The sequence below is a fragment of the Nerophis lumbriciformis genome, linkage group LG23 (assembly GCF_033978685.3).
Source record: "Nerophis lumbriciformis linkage group LG23, RoL_Nlum_v2.1, whole genome shotgun sequence".
NCBI lineage: Eukaryota > Metazoa > Chordata > Actinopteri > Syngnathiformes > Syngnathidae > Nerophis > Nerophis lumbriciformis.
The window spans coordinates 13,873,192-13,900,000 of record NC_084570.2 but is presented as its reverse complement, the minus strand read 5'-3'; the positions used below and the strand labels follow the sequence as shown (position 1 = coordinate 13,900,000).

Sequence of the window (26,809 nt, the reverse complement as noted above, 5' to 3'; positions counted from 1 at the left end):
CCAGAACACCTTGCAGCCCTAACTCTTCCGGGCTACAATATACACTACCCCCCCCCCCCCCCCAACCCCGCCCACCTCAACCAACACACATATATAAACATATATACAGTATATACATATATACATATATATACAGCTTCTTCCCTCAAGCCACAAGACTCTTGAACGCATCATAATAATCCCCTAAATTCCCTCCCAAAAAACGGATTAACTTGCTGGATGCATATGCAAAAGTGCAATATATTTTTCTGTACAGTAATTTATTCATATCTGCACCTTATTTTGTAAATGCAAACACGCTTCCCCCTATTGCTCTTTTATCCTGCACTACTTCGAGCTAATGCAACGAAATTCCGTTCTTATTTGTACTGTAAAGTTCAAATTTGAATGACAATAAAGGAAGTCTAAGTCTATATATATGTTTATATATGCATATTTATGTGTATATATGTATATATATATTTATATATGTATATTCATGTGTATATACATATTTATATACATATATATATTTATATGTATGTACATATTAATATGTATGTATACACACATATAAATATACATATATGTACTGTGTGTGTGTGTGTGTGTGTGTGTGTGTGTGTGTGTGTGTGTGTGTGTGTGTGAAAATATCCGCTGTACAGTATGTGTGTTTGGGTCCTTTTTTCCAAGAAAACCAATACAAAACCACACAATGTCTGATAGAATGTTAAAACGTTATGACAGACCACCTCACGGAACGGAACGGAATTGTAATTTTTTTTCACTGAATGGGACACCCAGAATGTGCATGAAAATAAAGAATGTGTGATTTATAATATTAGCGATGAACGATTAAACACTGAATACTAACAACATAAGAAACAACATTAGACCACTTCCTCGATGGACATCTTTTACAATCACACAAAACGTAACAAAAGAGCAACAAACACGGCGAAATATGAACGCAAAAGGTAAAAAATATTTTTTTTGCTGAACTTTGTTGTAAAAAAATTGCTTTCACATCTGTTGCAGACAGATTCAGCGTTTCAGACTGGCCACTCCATAAACAAACCCCGCCCACACTGCTTGGTGCCTCACCTGAGCTGCTGTGACATAGATTACCGTAATAACCCAAATATCACTCAAAAGCGCAGATTCCAACAAATTAAATACGTAATATAGTTCAAGACTTAAGGTAATTTGAAAACATCATAATGGCGGCTACAGTGTCAATGTTAAAAGTTAAAAAATGTTTTGGGGAAATGTCCGGCTAGCTGGATTCTTAACAGGCCGTATGCAGCCCCCGGGCAGTAATTTGTCCAGGTCTGACTTGGAATGTTTACTTTTGTTCTTCCAAAACATTATTATTGTTATTTAGTAGTAGAAGTACATGTCTTTAGACTGTGGGAATAAATTGCAACGTTTGGCAGGAACAAAAAGAACATGCTGAGCTCCAAACAGTGATTACAATCCGTATCTTCACTTGGTTCACACTCGAGTTGGTATGCCGATATGAAATCTGTTCTTGTCTGTAAGTAAGTAAGGCAAGCACCACTTTGCAGACCTCAGGCATTAACTTATTTAATCCAATGATTAAATACTCTTATATCTCACAGTTGTGTTTGAACTCTGCAGAATCTGGTGCATCCGGAGGACACCGGCCACTGAACAAAATGAACAGCTCTTCTGCCTCGTCTCTGCAGCCCGAAGTCTCACTCAATACCGCTCCTAGTCACAGTTCTGTGTTTTTACTCTCAGCCACATCCACTCAAACTTCCACTCCAAACCCAACTGAGTGTTCCTTTGACGACGCAGTCCTTCGTCTGCTACTACCTTTTATATATTCACTGTGTTTCCTCCTTGGCCTAGTCGGTAACCTATTTGCTTTGTGGGTCTTCATTTTTATTCACACCAGGCGAAACTCGGTACGTGTGTTTCTCATCAACTGCGCAGTGGCAGACCTTGTCTTCCTAGCTTGTCTACCCTTCCGGATTTTCTACCACATTAATGGAAACCAATGGCCCCTGGGACATACGGCCTGCAAGCTTGTAGGGAATCTATTCTACATGAACATGTATAATAGCATCATCCTACTTGGGCTTATAAGCCTGGACCGCTACTTGAGGTTGCAGAAGAAGGGCAGAGTGAGCAGAGACTTGAGGATGAGACTCAGGGACTGTAGATGGCCGTGGAGTAAGTTGACATGCGGGGCACTTTGGGCCGTGTCAATAGTGGCAATGGTTTCAATGATTGCTACAGCGGAAGACAAAGAAGACAAAGACAAATGCTTCCAATTCAAGAAACGGCGTCAAGCCAGTGGGAAAGCACACTTCAATTACATGCTGGTGGCTTTGTTCTGGCTTGTCTTCCTCATGCTCATAGTGTCCTACGCAAAAATTGCCTATCAATTGATAAAGGTGTCGCAGGACAAGCCAGAACTTCCTAATGCACAACGATACAAACGTACTGCCAAGAAATCCTTCTTTATCCTCTTCCTGTTCACTCTATGCTTCGCTCCTTACCATACTTTTCGGCCCTTCTACATTCAATCCCAGCTGGATTCGACAGTCTCCTGTGACAAGTTGCAACTGGTAGACAACATCAACGAGGTCATGCTGTTATTCTCAGCTTTCAACAGCTGTTTGGATCCTGTTATGTACTTTCTTTTGTCTGGCTCAGTGCGCAAAACTGCCTTCCGTACTCTTGAACACCAACTTGGCAACCGAATGTCCAATCTAAATGAAGTCACGTCCAACAGCTCAACAACAGAGAGCCGAAGGCCTTCAATACTTATGCCTTTACAAAGTGTGGACTGCGGTCCTCGAAGGGTAGACTTAATTTCTAAAAGTGGTTCACGGTAAATATTTATTATACATGACGAATAAACATGTCCTTGTTGGGCTTCTACGAACACCATCAATGTGTAGTGGTCATGTGTCTGCTGTGTAGCTCAATAAACATATTGTGGACTGTCTAATCTTATTTGGAATCACTGTTTCAGACGTATCTTACAAATCCTGACAGTGTTTGGAAAAATTAAATGCTGCAGTGGAATAAGTCTAACGCTGAAGCCTAATACAGCTCGCTCGGTCGGGGTACACCATTTGGTCAACAGCTAAACACAGGTAGGGATTGGTACCGACTAAATTCTGTCGTGAAATATTTTGATACCATTGTTGCACGTGACATCACGACCGGCTAACGGGCGTATTCGAGATGGACGGTATTGCAATTTTTCATGCCAACAAAGCAAGCATGCCTGACAGAAGGTGTTTAAATATAAGACTCTACTTTTCAAAATGCATTAGCTTGATGCATTTTGCATATATGGATATGCCATATAGATGCTACTGATTAGCATTAGCGATTGTCTGTCGATTTCAACACCTCCAAATTTGGCAATCAAAATTAAAAGGGGTGGGACAAAAAATCGATATGGCAATACAGTACATAACGATGCTTTCTCTTACAATAGAATATTCATTTTTAATCACATTTTTTTAAGTCATGTTTCGGGCCGATTTCAAATCAAGGACAATTTCCGCACCTCCACTTTGCAAAGTGTCACTGTACAGCTGACTCGCTGTTCGGGTAGTGCTGAGCAAGGCAGTACAAGAAGTGGACAGTTAAAAGTAGAGGGGTTTTTTTCCCATTTAAGTGTCAAGAAACTTGATCCACTTTCTGTACAATTGCATTAAATTGAAGTTTTTTGACTCAGTCTGTCCAATAAATTATTACTGTTCTCTGGCGTACATATATACAACTTGTATTTTAAACTACATTTTAAATGCATCGTGTAAAATATCACAGTATGTTAATATATTACAATGTCACAAATACTGTATTGCAGAGGTGTCACACTTGTTTTCATTGACGGCCACATTGCAATTATGTTTACCGGTACATATATGAACATAAATGTACAATCTACCCCATGATATTACACAAATGCATTTGATTTAAAAAAAATTGCATACACATTTTTGGATAACTTGCTTAAAACTTACAAGAAATGTTTTACAATAGTTTATACAGTAAAAATATAATATAAACTATAATATAAACTATTACTATTACAATATATTTGGTATGATCAGATGATGTTTAAGTTTAAAAGATAAAAGAGATTACATTATTTCCCCCATGAACATACTCAAAAGTACCGAAAATTAGTACCCCTATTGATTCTCAGGCACAGGACACTTGTATGGTATTGGTTCAAATGTTAAAGATCCCCATCCATAATCAAAGAGCACATATAAACATCCAATCACACAATTAAGACATTCCATTTAAGCTAACATGCACAGGGAGAACATGCAAACTCCACAGAGAGATGCCCGAACGGAGATTTGAACCCTCGATCTCCTGACTGAACGCCAAACATGCCACTGTGCAGAACAAGTAAGGTTACGGTTCATGGTTCATGTAGTCTCACCTTGACATCACGGTGAATCACATTGTTGTCGTGACAGTAGCGAAGTGCCTCCAAAATCTGCCTCATGTAGTGGCTGTATTAAAATAGAAGAGAAAAATAACGGCCTTCTAGAAAATGTAAATTGTCTTATAAAAGGTAAATAACTCACCTGGCCACAGCCTCACTGTACACAAATCCAGCATCAGCCCGCTTTACGATTTCAAAACAGAGGTCAGCACCGTCCATACTGAAAGTGGGATACGATTAGTGTGGGCACATTTAGGTTATAATCATTTATTGACAGCAGACTATTAAAAGCACAAACCAAGTGGTTCTGTGTTTAGTTAAAGGACAGAATACATAAAAACAACCTCCGTCAGACAACAAATGAGCTGTGACTATATTGGAAATTATATCGCAGCAAAGTAGTTGATTTTTTTTTAAATGATCCTCAATTTTATATATAGAAAATAAACATTAAATATTTTGCAAATACATAATAAATACTGCTCGATATGTACAAATTCTGAACCAATTAGCTTTGGAAGCAAAACATAAGCAAATAAATACATTTGTTGTTACTTTCCACATGAGTCATTTACATGTATAAAAACAATGGTTAACAAAGGAGTGATGCTGACACTTACAATTCAAAGACCATGTACAGCATGCCGTCAGAGCTGTACGTCTCCAGCAGCTCCACAATGTGAGCATGTTTCAGCATGTGACAGATGCTGGCCTCGCGCTTCAGATCTGACAAACGAAACAAAAAAAAGGGGGTTCATTAGCAATGCTTCAAAATGTATGTAAAATATGTAACTTTAAAATAAAAAGCACAATACCGTCGGCATGGGAAAAAAAAACAAGTACAATGGCTGTTCCAAATTAATGCACTTAAATTGCATTTATGTGGAAGATCCATTGTACTTTCATGAATAACAACATAACACGGACAAACGACAAAAAAACGTATTTCTGTTGACTTTCTTCATTTTCATGTTGAGGGAAACTATGCAATTTGGACCACTAGATGGCATTAGAGAGCATGTAACCCTTATATCGAGAGGATGAAGGGAGGAAAGACAGGTCAAAGAAATTTTTTTTTTTTAAATGTCCTTGTGAGTGAAACAATCACAAACCTGCAATGTGGTATGTCTTGTTTTGTCTCGTCTTTGCCTAAGCAAAATGGAGGAGACACTTGGTTTGATGCAGACAAATGAGTTCATCTAAAACACCCACTGATTGGGGCGCATTGCCAGACCAGGGTCATTATTATTACGCAACTTGGCAGAATGATTCCGCCTCCCCTACAGACGTTGCCATTTTCTTTCTCCCCTTCAAACTTTTCCTCTTTCTTGTTGAAGACAATGAGGCCCAGTGTCCATGCAAGGACTGAGTGGCTATCATCGGGGTGCAAAACAGGGGAAGAGAACCCAAATCACCAAATTCCATCAAGAGCAGCTCATCCAAATGTAAAAATGAGGAGAAGGCTCACATTGTATTTTCCCCATGTTTGGTGCTTTCCTATTCTTAATGCATTTTATATGTTCTGAAGGCCTTAGAATCATGACAACAACCTACATTTATCAGGATTAGGGCCCAATGTTTGCCTTTTTTGCCTGACCTTTTACCACAGTTGTGTGCCAGTGTTCACATGGTTCAAGATTCCTTCAAAAGGGATGCACAATTACATTTTCACATTCTTTATTAAACACATGCAGGAGTTGCATGAATTCCAGGAGAGTGCGTGTTTTGCCACAACACCGGCTCGAATTTGAAGGCAAGCTGTAACGAATATGTTGTCTTTCCCCAGGTCCAATCCGGTTCCAAGATACTAATCCTCATCAACATGGCGGAAAATAAACTATGTTTATTTTAAGTACCATTATCTCTGAAAAACTAGAGGAAAGGGAATGGCCAAGCATGCTACACACATACTGAGCAGGACGTCAAGATGCTAACCGTTAGAGCAGGGGTTGGCAACCCAACATGTTGAAAGAGCTATATTGGACCAAAAATACAAAAACCAAATCTGTGTGGAGCCGCAAAAAGTTAAAAACCTTATGTAAGTGTAAATGCAGGCAACACATTAAGTGTTTCAGAGGGTTAGATACCTCCTGGAAATTACTGGCTTAAAACTGCCAAATGTATAGATGTGTGTGCCCAAGTTAAGGAAAGAACAGGCTGTCTTCTTCCAATGGAATTATTACAATCTTTGCAAGCTGGGTAACGTTTGCTGTGGTCTGGAACAATATGTTATGTTGTATATGAACGATACTAAAGTGATTAGATCAATATTTCCCTTTTTCTCATTATTATAAAATCATTGTTTTGGTCGTTTTTGTTTACAAAGTCAGGGAGTATGACTTTCGATACAGGACGGCTTTGAGGGTAAAACCCAAATTATTTAAAAGAAGAACTGCACTGTTTTGAAATATTGCCTATCACTCACAATCCTTATGAGAGACAAGCACAATTATGTTTTTCTTTTTTCTTTTTTAAACGTCAGCAAAAGTTAGCTAACAATGGAGCCAACGTGAGTTGCTCTATTCCCCCTAAAAAGGTCGCAAAAAACATCCAAAAGCCTCTATCATCATTTTATATACACACTGTAAGTATATATGTAATGTAGTAACAGGCACATTAATAATAACATGTAATATGTACGTATTTTGCTCATTTTAAGCATACGGTGGCATATTGATTTCACAGACCTATCACTATGTTCACTTATCCCTTCTACAACAACACTCATGCAGCAGTATTGCTAAGTGCTGAACAAAATATACAAACTGTAAACATAATAAAACCATCACTTATTGTACAATGTCTGCTCTCACTAGGATGCCGACTTAGATTGCATAAAAAAAGAAAAACGTGTTTTTGTCTTACATAAGGATAGTGAATGATAGGCAAAATTCCATGAAAAGTGTTGTTCCACTTTAAATGGGAGCCAATAGTAGTTTTTGCTTTTGTTTAGTTATTATTGTCCATTAAGTCTATGAAAGCTTTAAATGCATATGGCCTTGACACATACTTCTTAAAAACACACAAAGATGGACTTGTTTTCCTGATAACACAACTGATTAATTTATAAATCAGAATAACGGTTGTCCCATCACGGTGGAAGGTGGCCACAGTCTCACCAGTTTTTAAATTTAGGAAACAAAACAATTATGTCCAACTATCGCCCAATTAGCATCCTTGTGTCTAAGGTAGCGGAAAAGTGGTGCTTAGTTGTTGAATAAACATCTCAGCCATGGCCGTTCTCTTCTGCACTCTATGCAATTTGGGTGTTGCCAGTAACATTCCATCAAAACGGCAAACTGTGTCTTCGTAAAAACAGTGAAGTTCTTGTTGGATAAAACTACCGGTGTTGTCTTCTTTATACAGCCGACCATCAAGCTTTCCTGTCTAAACTGATTCACTTCAACGTTGCAGAACATACCATTGCTTCATTTCAATCTTACTTGTCCAACAGAAGACAATCAATGAGGGTTGGTAGGACCTTGTCATCTTATCTTGAGTGCCCAGTCAAGGTTACACAAGGCTCTATTCTCTGACCGGTATCAATGTCTTTAGATAAAAATGACCTGCCAAATGTTTGTATAAATGTGAACTTTAAAATGTATGCTGATAATGCCATTATCTTTACACCTGCCAAAAGCACACAGGAGGCATGATCCATCCACTCCTCAGCCCTAATAAGTATTCAGAATTGGCTTCTTAAATCATGTTTATTGCTAAACAAAAACAAACTGTTTAATGATGTTCACAAAAGAACCCATAAAACTAAAGCGGTCCGGTGTGTTCCTGGGGGATGTTGATCTTATTCTTGTAGGTAAGTTCAAGTACATTGGGGTCACACTGTATCCAACACTTTCCTTTAAAAACAAATCAAACTCACAGCAAAAATAATTCAGTTCAATCTGCATAGTTTGAAACAAATCAGACGTTCCATGACAATCAAGTCTGCGAAGATGTTTTTACACTCAATATTTTCCCACATAGATTACTGCATCACAAGCTGATCAATTACTGGGTACACAACATTAAAACCTATAGAAATGTTTTTTTTAATCTAGAAAAATCCTTCATCAAAAGCATTTGTCATTCCATCAGTGTCACATTTTGGTAAAATATAAAATGCTTAACTTGGAAAATTGTATTCATTTTAAAACCTTCTGTTTAATTTACAAAGTTAATCATGGACTAGCCCCAGCCCTTCACTCCACATACAGGACTGACAGAGGTTTTGGCACCAGAGCTTGCTCCAGAGGGGACATTGACATCCCCTACAGATAAACAACCTTTGGACAAACAGTTCTATCAGTCCAAGGAAGTCATTTCTGGAACAGACTTCCCAGTCATATTAGACAATGTCCCACTTTCTACACTTTTAAAAAGCATCTCAAATAGTTTCTTTAAAATAGGGTTAGGGTTAGGGTTAACCCTAAGCCTAACCCAGTCATGTCAACACTTTGACTAATTTCATTGTTTTTATTTTTTGTGTTGTGTTTTATGTTTTGGGACTACTGATGTAAATGAGCAACTATGCTAAAATCTGGCTAATTTACAATTTGTAAATCAGATTGTTCATCAATGTGCATTGTCCTGAATAAACACATCTCTCTCTTTTACTAGCCACTCCAGAGTGTCCGCCCTAAGATCGGTAGGTTGTGAGTTCAAACCCCGGACGAGTCATACCAAAGACTATAAAAATGGGACCCATTACCTCCCTGCTTGACACTCAGCATCAAGGGTTGGAATTGGGGGTTAGATCACCAAAAATGATTACCGGGCGTGGCCACCGCTGCTGCTCACTGCTCCCCTCACCTCCCCTCCCAGGGGGTGATCAAGGGTGATGGGTCAAATGCAGAGAATAATTTCGCCACACCTGGTGTGTGTGTGAGACAATCATTGGTACTTCAACTTTAACTTTAAAAAGTAAAACAAATTATGTAGTATTAAATACCACACATTTAAAGGGAAATTTCCCTTCTTTGAAATTTTGCCACATTTAAAGGGAAATTTCCCTTCTTTGAAATTTTGCCTATCATTCACAATCATTATGAAAGACATGACAACAGATGTATTTTTTATGTATTCTAACTCGCTAATAAATGTGATAGGAGATCCTCTATTCCGCCCATAAAACCCAATAAAAAAACATCCAAAAAGCGCCAACATTACTCAATTTACATTTTTAATAATAAAGTATTAGTGATATTGTTATTTGAAGCGCTAACGCACACAAACTATATAAAGTGGCGCCGTGATCACGAGCTTGTGTGCCAATGTTGATATGATCGATTGATCACCCGCTTCCTCGTTTCCTTGCTCGTCAAACTTTATTCTAAATTCTAAATCATGCCTCTCACATGAATAGTACAAGGACGAGGATGTGATCCGACATGTTGGTACACTTTGACAGCCAATTTAGACTCGGGAATGGCGAGAACGACAACAAATAAATGAGACGCTTGGTTCACCCCCCTTGTCTTTGCCACAATTATGAGTCATTCTTCATCTAAATGGGAATATATGAACATCCTAGCAGTCGGCATCCTAATGACAGCAGATATTGTACAGTAAGTGATGTTTTATTATGTTTGTTAGCTTATGTGATGTCTGCAGTGAGTAATATTCATTGATGTAGTTGGGGGAAAAAAGCGAACGTCATAATGCGTGTTTGAAATTAGGGACGGCGTGGCGCGGTGAGTGGCTGTGCCAGCAACCTGAGGGTTCCTGTTTCAATCCCCACCTTCTACCAACCTCGTCACGTCCGTTGTGTCCTTGAGCAAGACACTTGACCCTTGCTCCTGATGGGTCCTGGTTAGGGCCTTTCATGGGGCCTGCCATCAGTGTGTGAATGGGTGAATGTGGAAATAGTGTCAAAGCGCTTTGAGTACCTTGAAGGTAGAAAAGCGCTATACAAGTATAACCCATTTACCATTTAATGTGTTGCATATGTTTAAATGAGCAAAATACGTAAATATTAAATGTTATTATAAATGTGCTGTCATCATGTCATCATTTACAACATGTATATAAAACCTCATTGGAGGTGTTTGGATGTTTTTTAAAGACTTTTATAGGCAGAATAGAGCAGCTCTCATAGGCTCCATTGTAAGTGGCCTTTTGATCGCATGTATTTAATATTTAGAATTTGTGTTGTCCCGATACCAATATTTTGGTACAAGTACCAAAATTATTTTGATACTTTTCGGTACTTTTCTTAATAAAGGGGACCAAAAAAGTTATTGCATTATTGGCTTTATTTGAACAAAAAATCTAAGGGTACATTAAACATATGTTTCTTATTGCAGTTAAGTCCTTAAATAAAATAGTGAACATACAAGACAACTTGTCTTTTATTAGTAAGTAAACAAACAAAGGCTCCTAATTTAGTCTGCTGACATATGCAGTAACATATTGTGTCATTTATCATTCTATTATTTTGTCAAAATTATTAAGGACAAGTGGTAGAAAAGGAATTATTAATCTACTTGTTCATTTACTGTTAATATCTACTTACTTTCTCTTTTAACATGTTCTATCTACACTTCTGTTAAAATGTAATAATCACTTATTCTTCTGTTGTTTGATACTTTACATGAGTTTTGGATGATACCACGAATTTGGGTATCAATCCGATACCAAGTAGTTACAGGATCATACATTGGTCATATTCAAAGTTCTCATGTGTCCAGGGACATATTTCCTGAGTTTATAAACATAATATAAAACGAAAGAAGATGTTGTGATGCCAAAAAATATCGACATAATCATAGTAGTATCGACTAAATACGCTCCTGTACTTGGTATCATTACAGTGGATGTCAGGTGTCCATACACCAATAGCGTTTGTTTACATTTTGACGCCGGTGAGCTACGGTGTGCAGTGAAGCATGTTTAGCTATTCCTCGTCCTGCAGGGATGATACTTGTAAGAAACCTACTTTATTTGTCGCCATGGAGACGAGGATTAGTGATTTAGAAGTAGCTAAAACACTGCCGGCGGCGGATGGACGTTAGCCGCTAGCGAGCTAGCCATGTCTTAAAGTACCTCTTCCGGTGGGCGTTTCAGTGTTATAACTTCACCTTTATCTTTAGTCTTTAAGCCAAAATGCGTCCGTTCTCCCTTTTCTGTCTACACACTGTGTCTGCTTGTAAGTACTCCGAGATTGTGCGCTGCCGAACATGCTCCTCTGCTTGTAAACCAGCAATGACACGACATGACGACGACAGGGGTGCGGCAGACCGGTACCTTTCAGAGGCGGTATAGTACCGAATATGCTTCATTAGTATCGCGGTACTATACTAATACTGGTATACCTACAACCCTATTTAGAATGCATTAAAAAAAACATCCGTCGTCATGTCTTATATAATGATTGGGAACAATAGCCAAAAAAAGTGCAGTTTCCCTTTAATACATCATCTGATTTACAACAACACGAGCACATTCAAAATGTATTATGATAAACTTCATAAAAATGTGCTACTGTGTGTATTATATGTGCCATAAAACATTTTTCATTTCCTTAATCTATTGTCAAGGTATCGGACCGGGACTCAAAATCAGATGGGAGGCCAAAACATCTGATGGCAGGCTAAAAATGTTGATCAGGACATCCCTAGTAGGACCTGTAAGTTCATTTCAGACCCGAGCAGTGCACAAACACTGATTGTTAATCTTCGCTCCCAGTCTCCATTTTTCCTCCAGGGGCTCATTTCCTTCTCTTGCTGTTACTAGCTGTCGAGCTAATCCCTGACGGGGGCATCACAGATGGCACATGGCAAGCGCCAACACCCTCGCTAGCACACATTCACAAGTCTAGGTTCTAGGTTCAAGGTTCAAGGGTTTATTCGTAACATGCAGAATACACCACAGTGAAATGCTTTTTTCCATGCTCTTCAGATATTGCGTACAGTGTGATCCAAACACTAGTTGATGAATCTAATACACTAAATACAAAAAAATACAACAATTTGAATAGCTCTGATGTACATTAATTACAAGACAATAAGTCCCAGTAGTTATGGTAGAAGTATCAGTACAAGTAAAAGTACAGTAGTCACATACAGTACCAGTGCAATATCAAATAGTATAACAGTATATACAGTATAGGAAGTAATAAATATTAAGGTGTCTACAGTTCTTTTGGTAGTTGAGTAGTGACAGTAGTATGAACAGAGGTAATGGAACAGTATGACTTCTTTATACTCTTGTTTTTACTTTATTTACAGTCTTTGAATGAAGAGTATTGTAGTCCGGTAATTACAGTGGTAAGTAAAGTGATTCTTGTGCGTGCGGTTTTGTGCAATTGTGATAAGTGTTAATCAGCGGTGCAGTTGAGCAGTCTGATGGCTTGGGGATAGAAGCTCCTCCTGAGTCTCTCCGTGTTGGCCATGAGACTCCGGTAGCGCTTGCCTGACTGCAGCAGTGAGAAGAGGCAGTTGCTTGGGTGGCTAGAGTCCCTCACTATCCTCTTGGCCTTGGATGTACACCGCCTGGTGTAGATGTTGCAGATGGTTGGGAGCACACCTCCGATGGTGCGCTCGGCTGATCTGGCCACTCTCTGCAGTCTGTTGCGGTCGTAAGCAGTGCTATTCCCAAACCAGGAGGTGATGTTTCCAGTCATGCCTCGGGATGATACTCGAAACCGGTTTTCCCGGTTGTTCGATAAGAAAAGAACCGAGTCCTCGGACTCGAATCCCTTTTTTAAAACCGGTACCTGTTATCGAGACCACTATAGTAAAGAAAAAGAGTTGGTTCTTTATTCAAATCCCTGGGAACGAATCCCGTCCCGACCAGAAAATGCCCTTTGAGACATCACAAGAAATTACGTCACGCAGCTCAGTCATTAGGCGCAGATAGGGAAAGCAGGAAAAAAAATGGACCGGAAAAAGCGCTCCAAGGTGTAATAAAGTTCAAAACAAAAGGTATAATCCAATGAATTACTTTACTGAGAGATTTGAGCAGGGTACAAACACACGACGAACACTTTTACAACCAACCGGAAACATAACAACCAGGCTAGCAACGCACCTCCTTTACGGCAGCTGTCGCAACGTTCTTAAAGCAACCGCAGCACATGCATGTATATACAACATATATGACATGATCTCCCTTTTTTAACTTTTGTTTTTCTTTCCTTGTAAACAAAACAAAATCACACTGTATATGTGTTGTCTGTCTAATTATGAATAATGCAGACGAGGCGTGTTGGCTGAGTTCTTAACGTTTACTTTCACAGCGTGCTCATAACCTCATTCTTAGCTGCCGGGTGACGACATGCAACAACACTTATCAGGGCTACCGCGCATGCTCGTAACTACCGTTGCATGCTGGGTAGTGTAGTTGTTATATTACCTAGCCTCGCTCATAACATCACATCTTTCCCCCTATAAAGAAATAATGTTAACTCAATAAAGTGTATTTCTTTTTTTAGCTTTAACTTTTAATTTTTTAGCATTGTAACCACATTTGCAAACAACTTTTCTCTTCATAGAATTTTCTTTCAATAAAGAAATAAAGTGCAAAAATGTCAAAGCATCATAACAAACAGTTATGTCAAATAGCAGTAGAAGTGCACTTTTTGGAGAGCTGTATTATTTCAAGCTTTGTGCCCAAGGGACTGATTTTATTTAACACTATATTACTATTTATACACCTATAGTGATCACAGAGACAGGTTGTTTTTGTGTTCCTGTATATATTTGTTTTTTGAAAAATCCCACTTATTATACTTTGGGTAACAACAGTCAATATTTATTTATTAGATTTTATTTTGTTCTTATATAATGAAAGTGAGCTTTTGTTAAACCAAATATTGTGTGTTTTTTCCCATATACAACAACCTATATATGGACTCGATAAGAGAATCGATAAGGAATCGGTTTGATAAGAGGATTCGATAATAGGCTCGAACTCGATAATTTCTTATCAAATCCCTAGTCATGACACTCTCTGTTGTGCATGAGTAGAAGTTTCTGAGGATCTTGTGGTTTAGTGTGAACTTCCTGAGTCTCCTGAGGAAGTAGAGACGCTGTCGTGCCTTTTTCACCATGTTGTCTATGTGTGTGGTCCAGGACAGGTCTTCTGATATTGTCACTCCGAGGTATTTGAAGTTGGCCACTCTCTCGACCGGCGTCCCGTCTATGCTGAGTGGACTGTAGCTCCTTGCCCCCCGTCTCCTAAAATCCACTATGACCTCCTGGGTCTTGCTGACATTCAGGGCGAGGTGGTTCTCCTGACACCATAGTGCCAGGTTCTTCACTTCACTCAGGTAGGCCGTCTCATCGTTACCGGAGATCAGGCCCACCACAGCTGTGTCGTCAGCAAATTTCACAATAGAGTTTGTGGTGTTTTCAGCCACAGTCATGTGTGTAGAGTGAATAGAGGAGGGGGCTCAGAACACAGCCCTGGGGGGCACCGGTGTTGAGGATGATGGTTGATGAGGTGCAGTTCTCTGCTCTCACCACTTGTGGTCTGCCTGTCAGGAAATCCAGGACCCACTAACAGAGGGTTGAGTTCAAGCCCAGGTCCTTGAGCTTGATGACGAGTTTGGATGGGACTATGGTGTTGAATGCTGAACTGTAGTCTATGAACAGCATTCTCACATAGTTCCCCTGCCTTTTGTCCAGGTGTGTCGTGGCGGTATGCAATACTTGTGTGATTGCATCGTCGGTTGACCTGTTTGGGCGGTATGCAAATTGCAGGGGGTCTATAGTGGGGGGGAGGAAGGAGCATATGTGGTCGTTGATTAGCTTCTCAAAGCACTTCATGGTAATGGGGGTGAGGGCTACGGGCCGGTAGTCGTTGAGGCAGGCAGGGGCAGATTTCTTTGGAACAGGGACAATGGTGGACACACATTCACAAGTGTATAATCACAGTCTTGGGTCCTCGGCATGACAAAGCAAAAAAAAAAAACAATAATAAACACGGTAACACATGAACGATGTCATTGCCCTTGATCAAATGCAAACACTTTCAACTCGGTCTTCAAAGTAACATGTCAGGCAATTTCCTGTGCCCTTGTGTCAGGACTCAAGACTGTATGAACCCTGCCCATCTGCTGCTGCAGGTGGACCAGGCTCAAGATTTAAATGCAAACATGGTTACACGACCCGCACACTTTCTCACCTTCCGTGCTCAGGCCGGGGCTGGAGGTGAAACTGGCCACATCCACGATCTTTACAGCGAACTGCTGGCCTGTGTCCCTGTTGATGCAGCGGCGCACCACGCTGAAGGGTCCCCTGCAACACACACACACACAGTAAATCAGACACCTATGCGAACGCGTGTGTATACGCAGCCATCATTGCACACATGCCGGCGATGACATGCCAACAGCCATGTGGGAGGTTGGCGGCATGGGCGCTCCTCCATGCTGCTTGCCAAAGTGAATTACAGAGCAGTGGTATGCCCCACAGCTGTACGGACTAAAATAAGAGCAACATTATAGAGACCTGAGCGAGGGAGACCTATGGTTATATGCGGCAAAGGAGGTGGTGGACTTTGTAAAGTTGTGCTTCCTAACATTAACAGTGTTGCAACTGACACGTTGAACAAGGCTGTATCAGGTTGACAGTTATTGATTGCAGTGTTTTCAATGCATTCATGTACAAACCCCGTTTCCATATGAGTTGGGAAATTGTGTTAGATGAAAATATAAACAGAATACAATGATTTGTAAATCCTTTTCAACCCATACTCAATTGAATGCACTACAAAGACAAGATAAACTTCTTTTTTTTTTTTGCAAATAATAATTAACTTAGAATTTCATGGCTGCAACACGTGCCAAAGTAGTTGGAAAAGGGCATGTTCACCACTGTGTTACATGGCCTTCCCTTTTAACAACACTCAGTAAACGTTTGGGAACTGAGAAGACACATTTTTTAAGCTTCTCAGGTGGAATTCTTTCCCATTCTTGCTTGATGTACAGCTTAAGTTGTTCAACAGTCCGGGGGTCTCCGTTGTGGTATTTTAGGCTTCATAATGCGCCACACATTTTCAATGGGAGACAGGTCTGGACTACAGGCAGGCAAGTCTAGTACCCGCACTCTTTTACTATGAAGCCACGTTGATGTAACACGTGGCTTGGCATTGTCTTGCGAAATAAGCAGGGGCGTCCATGGTAACGTTGCTTGGATGGCAACATATGTTGCTCCAAAACCTGCATGTACCTTTCAGCATTAATGGCGCCTTCACAGATGTGTAAGTTACCCATGTCTTGGGCACTAATACACCCCCATACCATCACAGATGCTGGCTTTTCAACTTTGCGCCTATAACAATCCGGATGGTTCTTTTCCTCTTTGGTCCGGAGGACACGACGTCCACAGTTTCCAAAAACAATTTGAAATGTGGACTCGTCAGACCACAGAACACTTTTCCACTTTGTATCAGTCCATCTTAGATGAGCTCAGGCCCAGCGAAGCCGACGGTGTTTCTGGGTGTTGTTGATAAACGGTTTTCGCCTTGCATAGGAGAGTTTTAACTTGCACTTACAGATGTAGCGACCAACTGTAGTTACTGACAGTGGGTTTCTGAAGTGTTCCTGAGCCCATGTGGTAATATCTTTTACACACTGATGTCGCTTGTTTATGCAGTACAGCCTGAAGGATCGAAGGTCACGGGCATAGCTGCTTACGTGCAGTGGTTTCTCCAGATTCTCTGAACCCTTTGATGATATTACGGACTGTAGATGGTGAAATCGCTAATTTCCTGGCAATAGCTGGTTGAGAAAGGTTTTTCTTAAACTGTTCAACAATTTGCTCACGCATTTGTTGACAAAGTGGTGACCTTTGCCCCATCATTGTTTGTGAATGACTGAGCATTTCATGGAATCTACTTTTATACCCAATCATGGCACCCACCTGTTCCCAATTTGCCTGTTCACCTATGGGATGTTCCAAATAAGTGTTTGATGAGCATTCCTCAACTTTATCAGTATTTATTGCCACCTTTCCCAACTTATTTGTCACGTGTTGCTGGCATCAAATTCTAAAGTTAATGATTATTTGCAAAAAAAAAAAAGTTTATCAGTTTGAACATCAAATATGTTGTCTTTGTAGCATATTCAACTGAATATGGGTTGAAAATGATTCGCAAATCATTGTATTCCGTTTATATTTACATCTAACACAATTTCCCAACTCATATGGAAACGGGGTTTGTATTTGTGGTGTGCCGCCACAAATAGATTTGATGCTACCTGTTAGGAATTATCCATGTTTATGCAGAGATTCTTATTTTGAAACATTTTACTTTCAAATTATCCTTTCCGTTTTCGTTTTTTTTCCCTATACAGCGGTACCTCGAAACACAGGTTACAGATTTTTCGGGATAGGGATAAAAATGTGCTTTAGGTTGCGAGGAAAAATTCAGGTTATACGAATCGGATACATATCCATTTTGGATGCCGTAAATTCCGGATTATTAGCCGCTACTTTTTCCTATGTAATATCAGAAATTATCGGTATCAGTTTCAAAAAGTAAAATGTATTACTTATTAAAATGCCGCTGTACGGAGTGGTACATGGACGTAGGGAGAACTACAGAGCGCCAATAAACATTAAAGGCACTGCCTTTGGGTGTCGGCCCAATCACATAATATCTACAGCTTTTCACACACACACAAGTGAATGCCACGCAAACTTGGTCAACAGCCATACAGGTAACACTGAGGGTGGCCGTATAAACAACTTTAACACAGTTACAAATATGCGCCACACTGTGAACCCACACCAAACACATTTCGGGAGAACATCCGCACCGTAACACAACATAAACACAACAGAACAAATACCCAGAACCCCTTGCAGCACTAACTCTTCCGGGACGCTACAATATACACCCCCCGCTACCTCCTACCCCCCATCTCATGACGCCTATTGCTTTTTGATGACGTTCTGGTCGGATGAATGCGACCTGGAGCGTTCACACTGCAGTTGCATCGGATACATATCCACATATGAATGGAATTCGACCCAAATTCGTCTGGGTGGTATTTGGGAAAATTCAGAATTTCACTGTTCACAATGACATGAAAAAATTGAATAGATAAGGGGAAAAAAAATCAGAATTGATCTGCAGTGTGAAGTAGGCCAAAGTGAGCGTGAAGGACAATGCTGTGAGTAGGAAACTAATTATATTCATTGAAGTTAAGAAATAAATTAATAAAAACATGACCTAGCGTGTAACTGATGGTGTGTGACAAACAGCTTAAAGGACACCAAAGAAGTCTTCTCTCCAAGATAAATAAATGCTGTACATTATTATTACATAACTTCATAAAACTACTGTGGTTATTTGCAGTATATGTTATTGTAATGCTTAATACATATTTCTAATCTAGAAGTTTGTTTCTCCTATTTAAAAGATGTTACGTATAAAAACAGTGGTGTATTGTAGGGGCCCTGTACGCATTACTTAAATTTGAATTCACTGTGGTTTGCAAAACGAGTTTTCGGAGGTACCAGCTGTGACACAGAACAAATTAAACTCATATCCCGAGGCACCACTGTGTTATGACGGGCAATGCCATTCTCTGTCGGTACATAAGTCATTGCTGATGGGAGTCCTCTAACCCTTTCAGCGATCTACTTGAAGCATTAATGGCCTTCCTTAAGTGTGATGCTTTATTGACGTTCTGATATCATTATAAATTAAGAATGACAGCAGTGTTGATTTACTAAATAACATATGACTGCTAAACGAATGGGCTGCAATGCTATTCGCTAACCTGCACATGTTGATTTAAGATTACAGTTGCATTGACACCTATTATGTGCAAGTGTATTTGCTGCATATTAACCAGTTTATACACCTTTAAGATGAAGAGTTGTTGACGATGAGATAATTTCATTGGATAACACAATAGCAACAAGATCCTTACCAGTATTTCAAACACTAAAGTAATGAACCATGTAGTGCTGTGCAATACAACAATATGTGTATCGTGCAATATAATTATCCATCATTTATATTAGAGTTGTCCCGATACCAATATTTTGGTACCGGTACCAAAATGTATTTCGATACTTTTCGGTACTTTTCTTAAAAAGGGGCACCACAAAAAAATGGCATTATTGGCTTTATTTTAACAAAAAAATTTACGGTACATCAAACATATGTTTCTTATTGCAATCGAAGAACATTTTTGGCCTTACATAAAACAGTGAACATACTAGACAACTTGTCTTTTAGTAGTAAGTAAGCAAACAAAGCCTCCTAATTTGTCTGCTGACATATGCAGTAACATAATGTGTCATTTTATTTTGTCAAAATTATGAGGGACAAGCTGTAAAAATGGGTTAATAATCCACTTGTTCATTTACTGTTAATATCTGTTTTTCCCCCCCGTTTCAACATGTTCTATCTACACTACTGTTCAAATGTAATAATCACTTATTCTTCTGTTGTTTGGATACTTTATATTAGTTTTGGATGATACCACAAACTAGGTATCGATCCAATACCAAGTAGTTACAGGATCGTACATTGGTCATACTCAAAGTTCTCATGTGTCCAAGGACGTATTTCCTGAGTTAATAAACATAATATACATTTTTAAAAAAGGAAAAAAGATTGTGTGACGATAAAAAACATTGATGTAATCATAGTAGTATCGACTAGAAACGCTCCTGTACCTGGTATCATTACAGTGGATGTCAGGTGTAGATCCATCTATGGCGTTTGTTTACATGGTGACGACGGTGAGCTACAGTGTGTAGTGAAGCATGTTTAGATATTCCTTGTCCTACAGGGATGCTACTTTTAAGAAACTTACTTTATTTGTCGCCATTTTGGCTAGGATTAGTGATTTAGAAGTAGCTAAAACACTGCCGACTGCGGATGGACGTAAACCGCTAGCTAGTTAGCCATGTTTGAAAAGCACCTCTCCCTGAGGGCGTTTAAGTGTTAAAACTTCACCTTTATCGTTTTTAGGCCAAAATGCATTCGTTCTCCCTTTTCTGTCTACACACTGTCTCTGCTTGTAAGTACTCTGTGATTGTGCGCTGCCAAACATGCTCTTCTGCTCACAAAACCAGCAATGTCATGACGTGACGACGACGCGCCGTCATGCCCGGCAACCGGTACTGTTCAAACAGAGTATAGTATCTTTTTTGATTCACTAGTACCGCGATACTCTACCAGTACCGGTATACCGTACAACCCTAGTTTATATGGTCATTTAGCTGCTAAGGTAGCGACAGCAACACTGCTACTTCACAATAGCATTTTTACGTCACTTGAAAGAACTTAACAGCAAGAGCAGGTATGAGTATTGATGTCAACAACATAGCAGTCTAGCAGAAACGAACGGAAAAGCACAATAGATGCTAAACCAACAAAAAACTAACAGAAATTGATGCCAAAAAAAAGGTGACGGGAAGTTACCAATGCAATCTCTGAATTCATGTGTTGAAATGGCATTTAAAATATGTCTTATTGTTTGTTTTTTTAATAGTCTTGTCCTTTTACATAAAAAGTATGTGTTTTACAAATAAAAGAAGAAAAGATAAGTGAAATTGGCATGAATTTTGTGTGTAGGTGCGTGTGTGTGTTTGTGTTAGGGATGCAACGATAAACAGTATTAATGATAATCGCGGTAAAACTCAACGGTTAGTAATACCCCTTAAAATTATCGAAAAACTATGATTAATAACTGCACTTTGATAAACTCACGGACTCGCTAGCTTAAATGCTAACATGAAAACAAGAGACATTGGCATCTTTCTTTTTTACAAATGACATGCTTCCATCTAAACTTACATAACCACGTTGCTGTCTGAGCAACTGAGCTATTTAATTGTGTACATTGAACCTGGAAGCTGTGCTGTCTTGGTACAGAGTGATCGTTCTATACTCAAAGGAATACGGGACAGAGGTGCGTTCAAGGACCGCTGAAAGAGTAGGACGCCACAACGCTCGCCAGAAATCATAAATAATAATAATAATAGATTTTATTTAATACGCAGTCTTCGTTTATTTAAATCTTAAAGTGCTACAGTGCAAACCAATATTTAAAACATTAAAAGCTTAGCCATTAAAACAGACAAAATACTAGGACTAAAACACTATCAGTGAAGCATGGGAAACACAAAACAAACAATAGTGGGGTTTCCAACAGTCCATTTAGTTTACTTTTTTTTTTTTTTTTAAATAAAACTTGGTCTAAAAATTTCAAAGTGTGTATAAGTACATTTTGAGCATATTCAACAATACCGCGATACTAATAACCGTTATATGAAATTTTGGTATTGTATCCCTAGTGTGTGTAGATAAAAATACTACACAATGATACATATCGTTACGGGGATATACATTTACCTATTTCAGCATATATATCTGGGTTTGTTTGACAGACTGTGGACACTGACATCTGTGTTCCAGCAGCTTCCAATTCATTGCAGACCTGCTTTTTGGTGGTTCTCGGTTGATCATCTTGATCGTCCTGACCAATTTTCTCTCAGCAGTAGGTGATAGCTTGCGTTTTCTTCCTGAACCTGGCAGTGACAAAACTGGGCCATGCACTTTATACTTACTAACAATTGTCTGCACAGTTGCTCTTGGGACCTTATGCTGCTTTGAAATGGCTCTAAGACTTGTTCAAGTCAATGATTCGTTTTTTTCAGATCTGTGCTGAGTTCCTTTGACTTGTCGCGTTTGTAACCGAGTCTAATGACAGTGGCCTAGTGGTTAGAGTGTCCGCCCTGAGATCGGTAGGTTGTGAGTTCAAACCCCGGCCGAGTCATACCAAAGACTATAAAAATGGGACCCATTACCTCCCTGCTTGGCACTCAGCATCAAGGGTTGGAATTGGGGGTTAAATCACCAAAATGATTCCCGGGCGCGGCCACCGCTGCTGCCCACTGCTCCCCTCACCTCCCAGGGGGTGATCAAGGGTGATGGGTCAAATGCAAAGAATAATCTCGCCACACCTAGTGTGTGTGTGACAATCATTGGTACTTTAACTTTAACTTTAACTAATGACTGCAAACGGCAGACAGATGCTGAGAGCATCCTTTTAAAAAAAAATCACATGCACAAGCCTCATGGCCAATTCTTTAAATAAAACAATGATGCACCGCAGATAGCTTTCAGTCCTGTGGAACACAATAGATTCAATTTCTAACAATATTATTTACACAGGTTAGCAGTGATGATTATCAGACTTAATAGTTTGGAAGGCATACACGTCCACAAAGTGTACAAATTAGTACATAAACTTGTCGAGTTAGAAAGTTTGATCCAATCAAAATATATTTTTACTCCCACCCCTGCAAACGAGGAGAAAAGCAAGAACTGATGATCTGACAACCATACAAATTGTTTCCCACAAGGGGTGAAGCGCTATAGCAGCTGTTTCACAGTTTAAAAATGAGGCTACGAGCAAGACCGACAGAGGATGCAAATATTGCAGCTGTTTCTAATGTGTAACAATAAAATGCATTGCCGCCATTACAAAATGGGCCTGCTTTCATGTTTCAGTCCCATTTGGAATGCTGGTTTTCACTGCTGGGAAACGCATCAAGAGTCAATTCACAAATGGGACAGCCGAGTGCATGCAAGAGGGGGATGGGCTATCATTTCTGCCTCGAGATCAATATGTATTTTTTTTTTTAATCATATGAAACAACTGGCATCTGGTCATGCCCACGGGCTATTACAGGAATCAAAAAGGGAAGTATACGGGAGAAAGTGTATCTGAGACCGTGTGTCATGCAGACATCACTGCAGCTGTGGGCCTATACAAAACGCCCACACACAGCTCGCATCCGGACAACAGCAGCCATCAAACACTCGCCTGAATTGAACGAATCATTATTATTCCTCTTCTCCTTGGCTGCCGGCAAATCAAAGACTGGATGACAGGGATTTTTGTTGCAAACGGCTGTACTGGATGGACATGGAGCTGCTTTTGTTTGAGGTCCTCAAGTTATTTTTCTGGCCTACACAGATGGAACATGTGCAGCTGCAGACTCAACATTAGGAGGACTGAGACTCCTTAAGAAAACAATTCACATACGCTTTAAGCAGCATGTTGCTCTTTGCTCCTGTCGACAGACTAATCCAGTGCAGTCTGCTTAAAGGTGACTGCAGTACCATACTTTCAGAGAGAAGGAAATACTTTAAACACTTGATTAAATTGTTTTTACGGTCACTTTTTGTGTTAAACAATGTACCGTATTTTTAGGACTATAAGTCGCAGTTTTTTTCATAGTTTGGCTGGGGGTGCGACTTATACTCAGGAGCGATGTATGTGTGAAATTATTAACACATTACCGTAAAATATCAAATAATATTATGTAGGTCATTCACGTAAGAGACTAGACGTATAAGATTTCATTGGATTTAGCGATTAGGAGTGACAGATTGTTTGGTAAACGTATAGCATGTTCTACATGTTATAGTTATTTGAATGACTCTTACCATAATATGTTACGTTAACATACCAGGCACGTTCTCAGTTGGTTATTTATGCCTCATAAAACGTACACTTATTCAGCCTGTTGTTCACTATTCTTTATTTATTTTAAATTGCCTTTCAAATGTCTATTCTTGGTGTTGGTTTTATCAAATACATTTCCCCAAAAAATGCAACTTATACTGCAGTGCGACTTATATATGTGTTTTTCCTTCTTTATTATGCATTTTCGGCCGGTGCGACTTATACTCCAGAGCGACTTATAGTCCGAAAAATACGGTAGTTTAGATTTCTGCTCAACAAAAGCTGAGCAACAAAAACTCTAACCATAAACAGATGGCTTGTTTTATATTTTTGATACCGTAAGCCTCTGTATAAATAACTTGTGTCACAACGTATATATCTGTGTTTCATTATCCGCTGCGGCTAATATAAGGAAAATATTTTTCTTCTAACATTTAGTGGGCGCGGCTGGTGCACACTGTAGTCCGTAAAATAGTAATGCTTCATTTTAAGCCAAGTCGAAACAGATAACTTCCACTTTTCTTTTCCTCTAGCTTCGGAGCAGCTTCTTACGCAGCAGGCGTTTTCTTAGGCTTTCCATGGCGAGTTTGCTATTTCAGGTGGCTGATGAGGTTCGATGTGTTGAAGAGCAATGTCTCCCCCTCCCATGAATTGATTCACTTCGACCCCGACTTAAACAAGTTGGAAAACTTATTCGGGTGTTACCATTTAGTGGTCAATTGTACGGAATATGTACTGTACTGTGCAATCTACTAATAAAAGTTTAAATCAATCAATCAATCCCCTCCTTGCAAACGGCACGTAAAATATCATCCTGTGAAACAGTGACGAAGTCCCACACGATCCACGCCATGTTTGTTTACAATGACCTTAAGGCAGTGTTTCTCAATTATTTTCTGTTACGCCCCCCCCAAGAAGAAAAAACATCACCCCCCCCCCCCCCCCCCCCACACACACACGCTTCGCCGCGGCTATAAATAGTATTGTTTGTCTATAAAATTGTTGTAAGTAAACCTCTGCCTAACATTGTATCCTTGTTAACCTGAAAGAAAACAAAAAAGAAAAACATTTAGATCAACTTATAACAAATAATAACTTTATTAGTACTGGAGGATTTTTTTGTCTATAACAGAGGAAGTTTAGTGTTTCAATTTGCCTGAATATATATATATATATATATATATATATATATATATATATATATATATATATATATATATATATATATACATATATGTTAGGGCTGGGCGATATTGGCTTTTATTAATATATTGATATGTTTAGGCCATATCGCGATATATATCTCGATATTTTGCCTTAGCCTTGAATGAACACTTGATGCATATAATAGGGCGCATTAAAGGAGTCATATTATTATTATTTTTCTAAATTGAAAACACTTCCTTGTGGTATACATAACATGTAATGGTGGTTCTCTGGTCAAAATGTTGCATAGATGATGTTTATGGGGCCATGTCCTTCGCTATGTAATAAGTTACTGCGGACGTTATCTCCTTGTGTTTGTGACTATGTTTTTCATATTGTGTTGATCTGTAAATGGAAGACGTCAGGCTCATTTGTCAGTGCAGGTTGTTTCGGCATTTTTTTGGGTGTGGCACCGGCCGGAGATGTTAACGTGCGGAGTTTCAAGCACTCTTCATTCTCTCGCGGGTGACTTTTTAAATGAAAGAACAAATTAGTAGTGCTGCTACCAATGTTCCCTCTAATTGTTCATGTGTCTGAGCAAACACAAAAAATCCCTGAGCATTCAGTGAGCATCACACGTGGCAATACCAGCAGCACGCCTGTCTCAAACCAATCTTTTATAATAACACTCAAATGAGAGGAGTAATTTTCATGAGATTATTTAGTAATATTAGTGATTTGGCCCACTTGTAATGAAAATAAAAGAAATCTTGTTTTTCATAAGCTATGGATTAGTATTGTACAATATGTCTGGGTGGGGGTCCTGCTTTGGAAATCATTTGTACCCCTTTCAGAGATCACATTTAGTTCCCTTTAAACATCCTCATGTTGCACAATGAAATGTAAGCATAGGATGAAGTGTGCATTCCTGTAACTTTCTCTAGTAACAGCATTCCATGATTAATATCAATAAATTAACATTAATAATAAATGACAGTAGAATAAGCACACGTATGACTGAGGAGTCATAGTGTAACTTTGTGTGGTGTTTGAGTTGTCCGACTTTTTGTGTGGCCATAAACGCACCAGTGGCTTAGTGCTATGCGTGTTGGTGACAGATGACAAGTTGCTTTTGGCCTGGTTTGTACGGCAGAAAATTACTAGTTTTTCGAGATATAAGTTTTTTACTCATGTTTTTGGTGTGGTTATGGCCCAATATAAACAGTTTTGCTCAATAAAGTGATCGATATAATTCCTGTCCTCGAAGCATCTCGATAGACGTTACAATAATTGAACGGTGTTCAATTGAACGGTGTTGACGAACACTTGTTGTCACTGTCACTCAGAGTTGCATTGCAAAAGTATACAGAATAAATGTGTTTTTGTTTAGAATTCAGATGGGATTTGATTTGGTGCGCGCCATATATTTGCTGTGCGCAGAGGACGCTTGAGCAGTGCGCAATTGCACAGGCGCGCACCTTAGAGGAACCTTTTGTAGCAACGCTTCTGCTGCATACTTTGCATATTACTGTTGTCTGCTGAATACCTTCCCGCTTGAAGCCAAACTACCGCCAGATGATGGACTCCGTGCTGTTTTTTTGGGCATTAATTGTTCTTCCTCCTTTTGTGATCAGTTTCGCACCTTCTCTTGTATTGTCACTCGCACCGCTCCGCTTGTACCACCTGCCTCAGCAAACGTTCGCCATGCTGCTACCTCTCTGCTGGGTGAGGGCGTATGACGCTACACGCGCGACAGTATGTGACGTATGTAAGAAGGTGCGCTTGTTTTA

General features: G+C 39.4%; 2 protein-coding genes across 18 annotated transcripts in view; one reads left to right on the top strand and one right to left on the bottom strand.

The window, feature by feature from the left end:
- LOC133622370 (probable G-protein coupled receptor 34) overlaps positions 1 to 2,962 on the top strand; it is a 12,051-nt gene extending 9,089 nt beyond the window's left edge. For both annotated transcript variants that reach the window (XM_061985020.1, XM_061985021.1), the window contains exon 3: positions 1,621 to 2,962. In XM_061985020.1, the coding sequence (XP_061841004.1) occupies positions 1,621 to 2,846 (1,226 nt within the window). In that variant the 3' untranslated portion in view covers positions 2,847 to 2,962. The remainder of the gene's footprint in view (positions 1 to 1,620) is intronic.
- LOC133622371 (peripheral plasma membrane protein CASK-like) overlaps positions 1 to 26,809 on the bottom strand; it is a 111,892-nt gene that overhangs the window by 69,543 nt on the left and 15,540 nt on the right. For all 16 annotated transcript variants that reach the window (XM_061985025.1, XM_061985029.1, XM_061985027.1 and 13 more), the window contains exons 2-5: positions 15,554 to 15,666; positions 5,050 to 5,155; positions 4,572 to 4,649; positions 4,424 to 4,496 (exon numbers count right to left, since the gene is read on the bottom strand). In XM_061985025.1, coding sequence (XP_061841009.1) covers positions 4,424 to 4,496; positions 4,572 to 4,649; positions 5,050 to 5,155; positions 15,554 to 15,666 — 370 coding nt within the window. The remainder of the gene's footprint in view (positions 1 to 4,423; positions 4,497 to 4,571; positions 4,650 to 5,049; positions 5,156 to 15,553; positions 15,667 to 26,809) is intronic.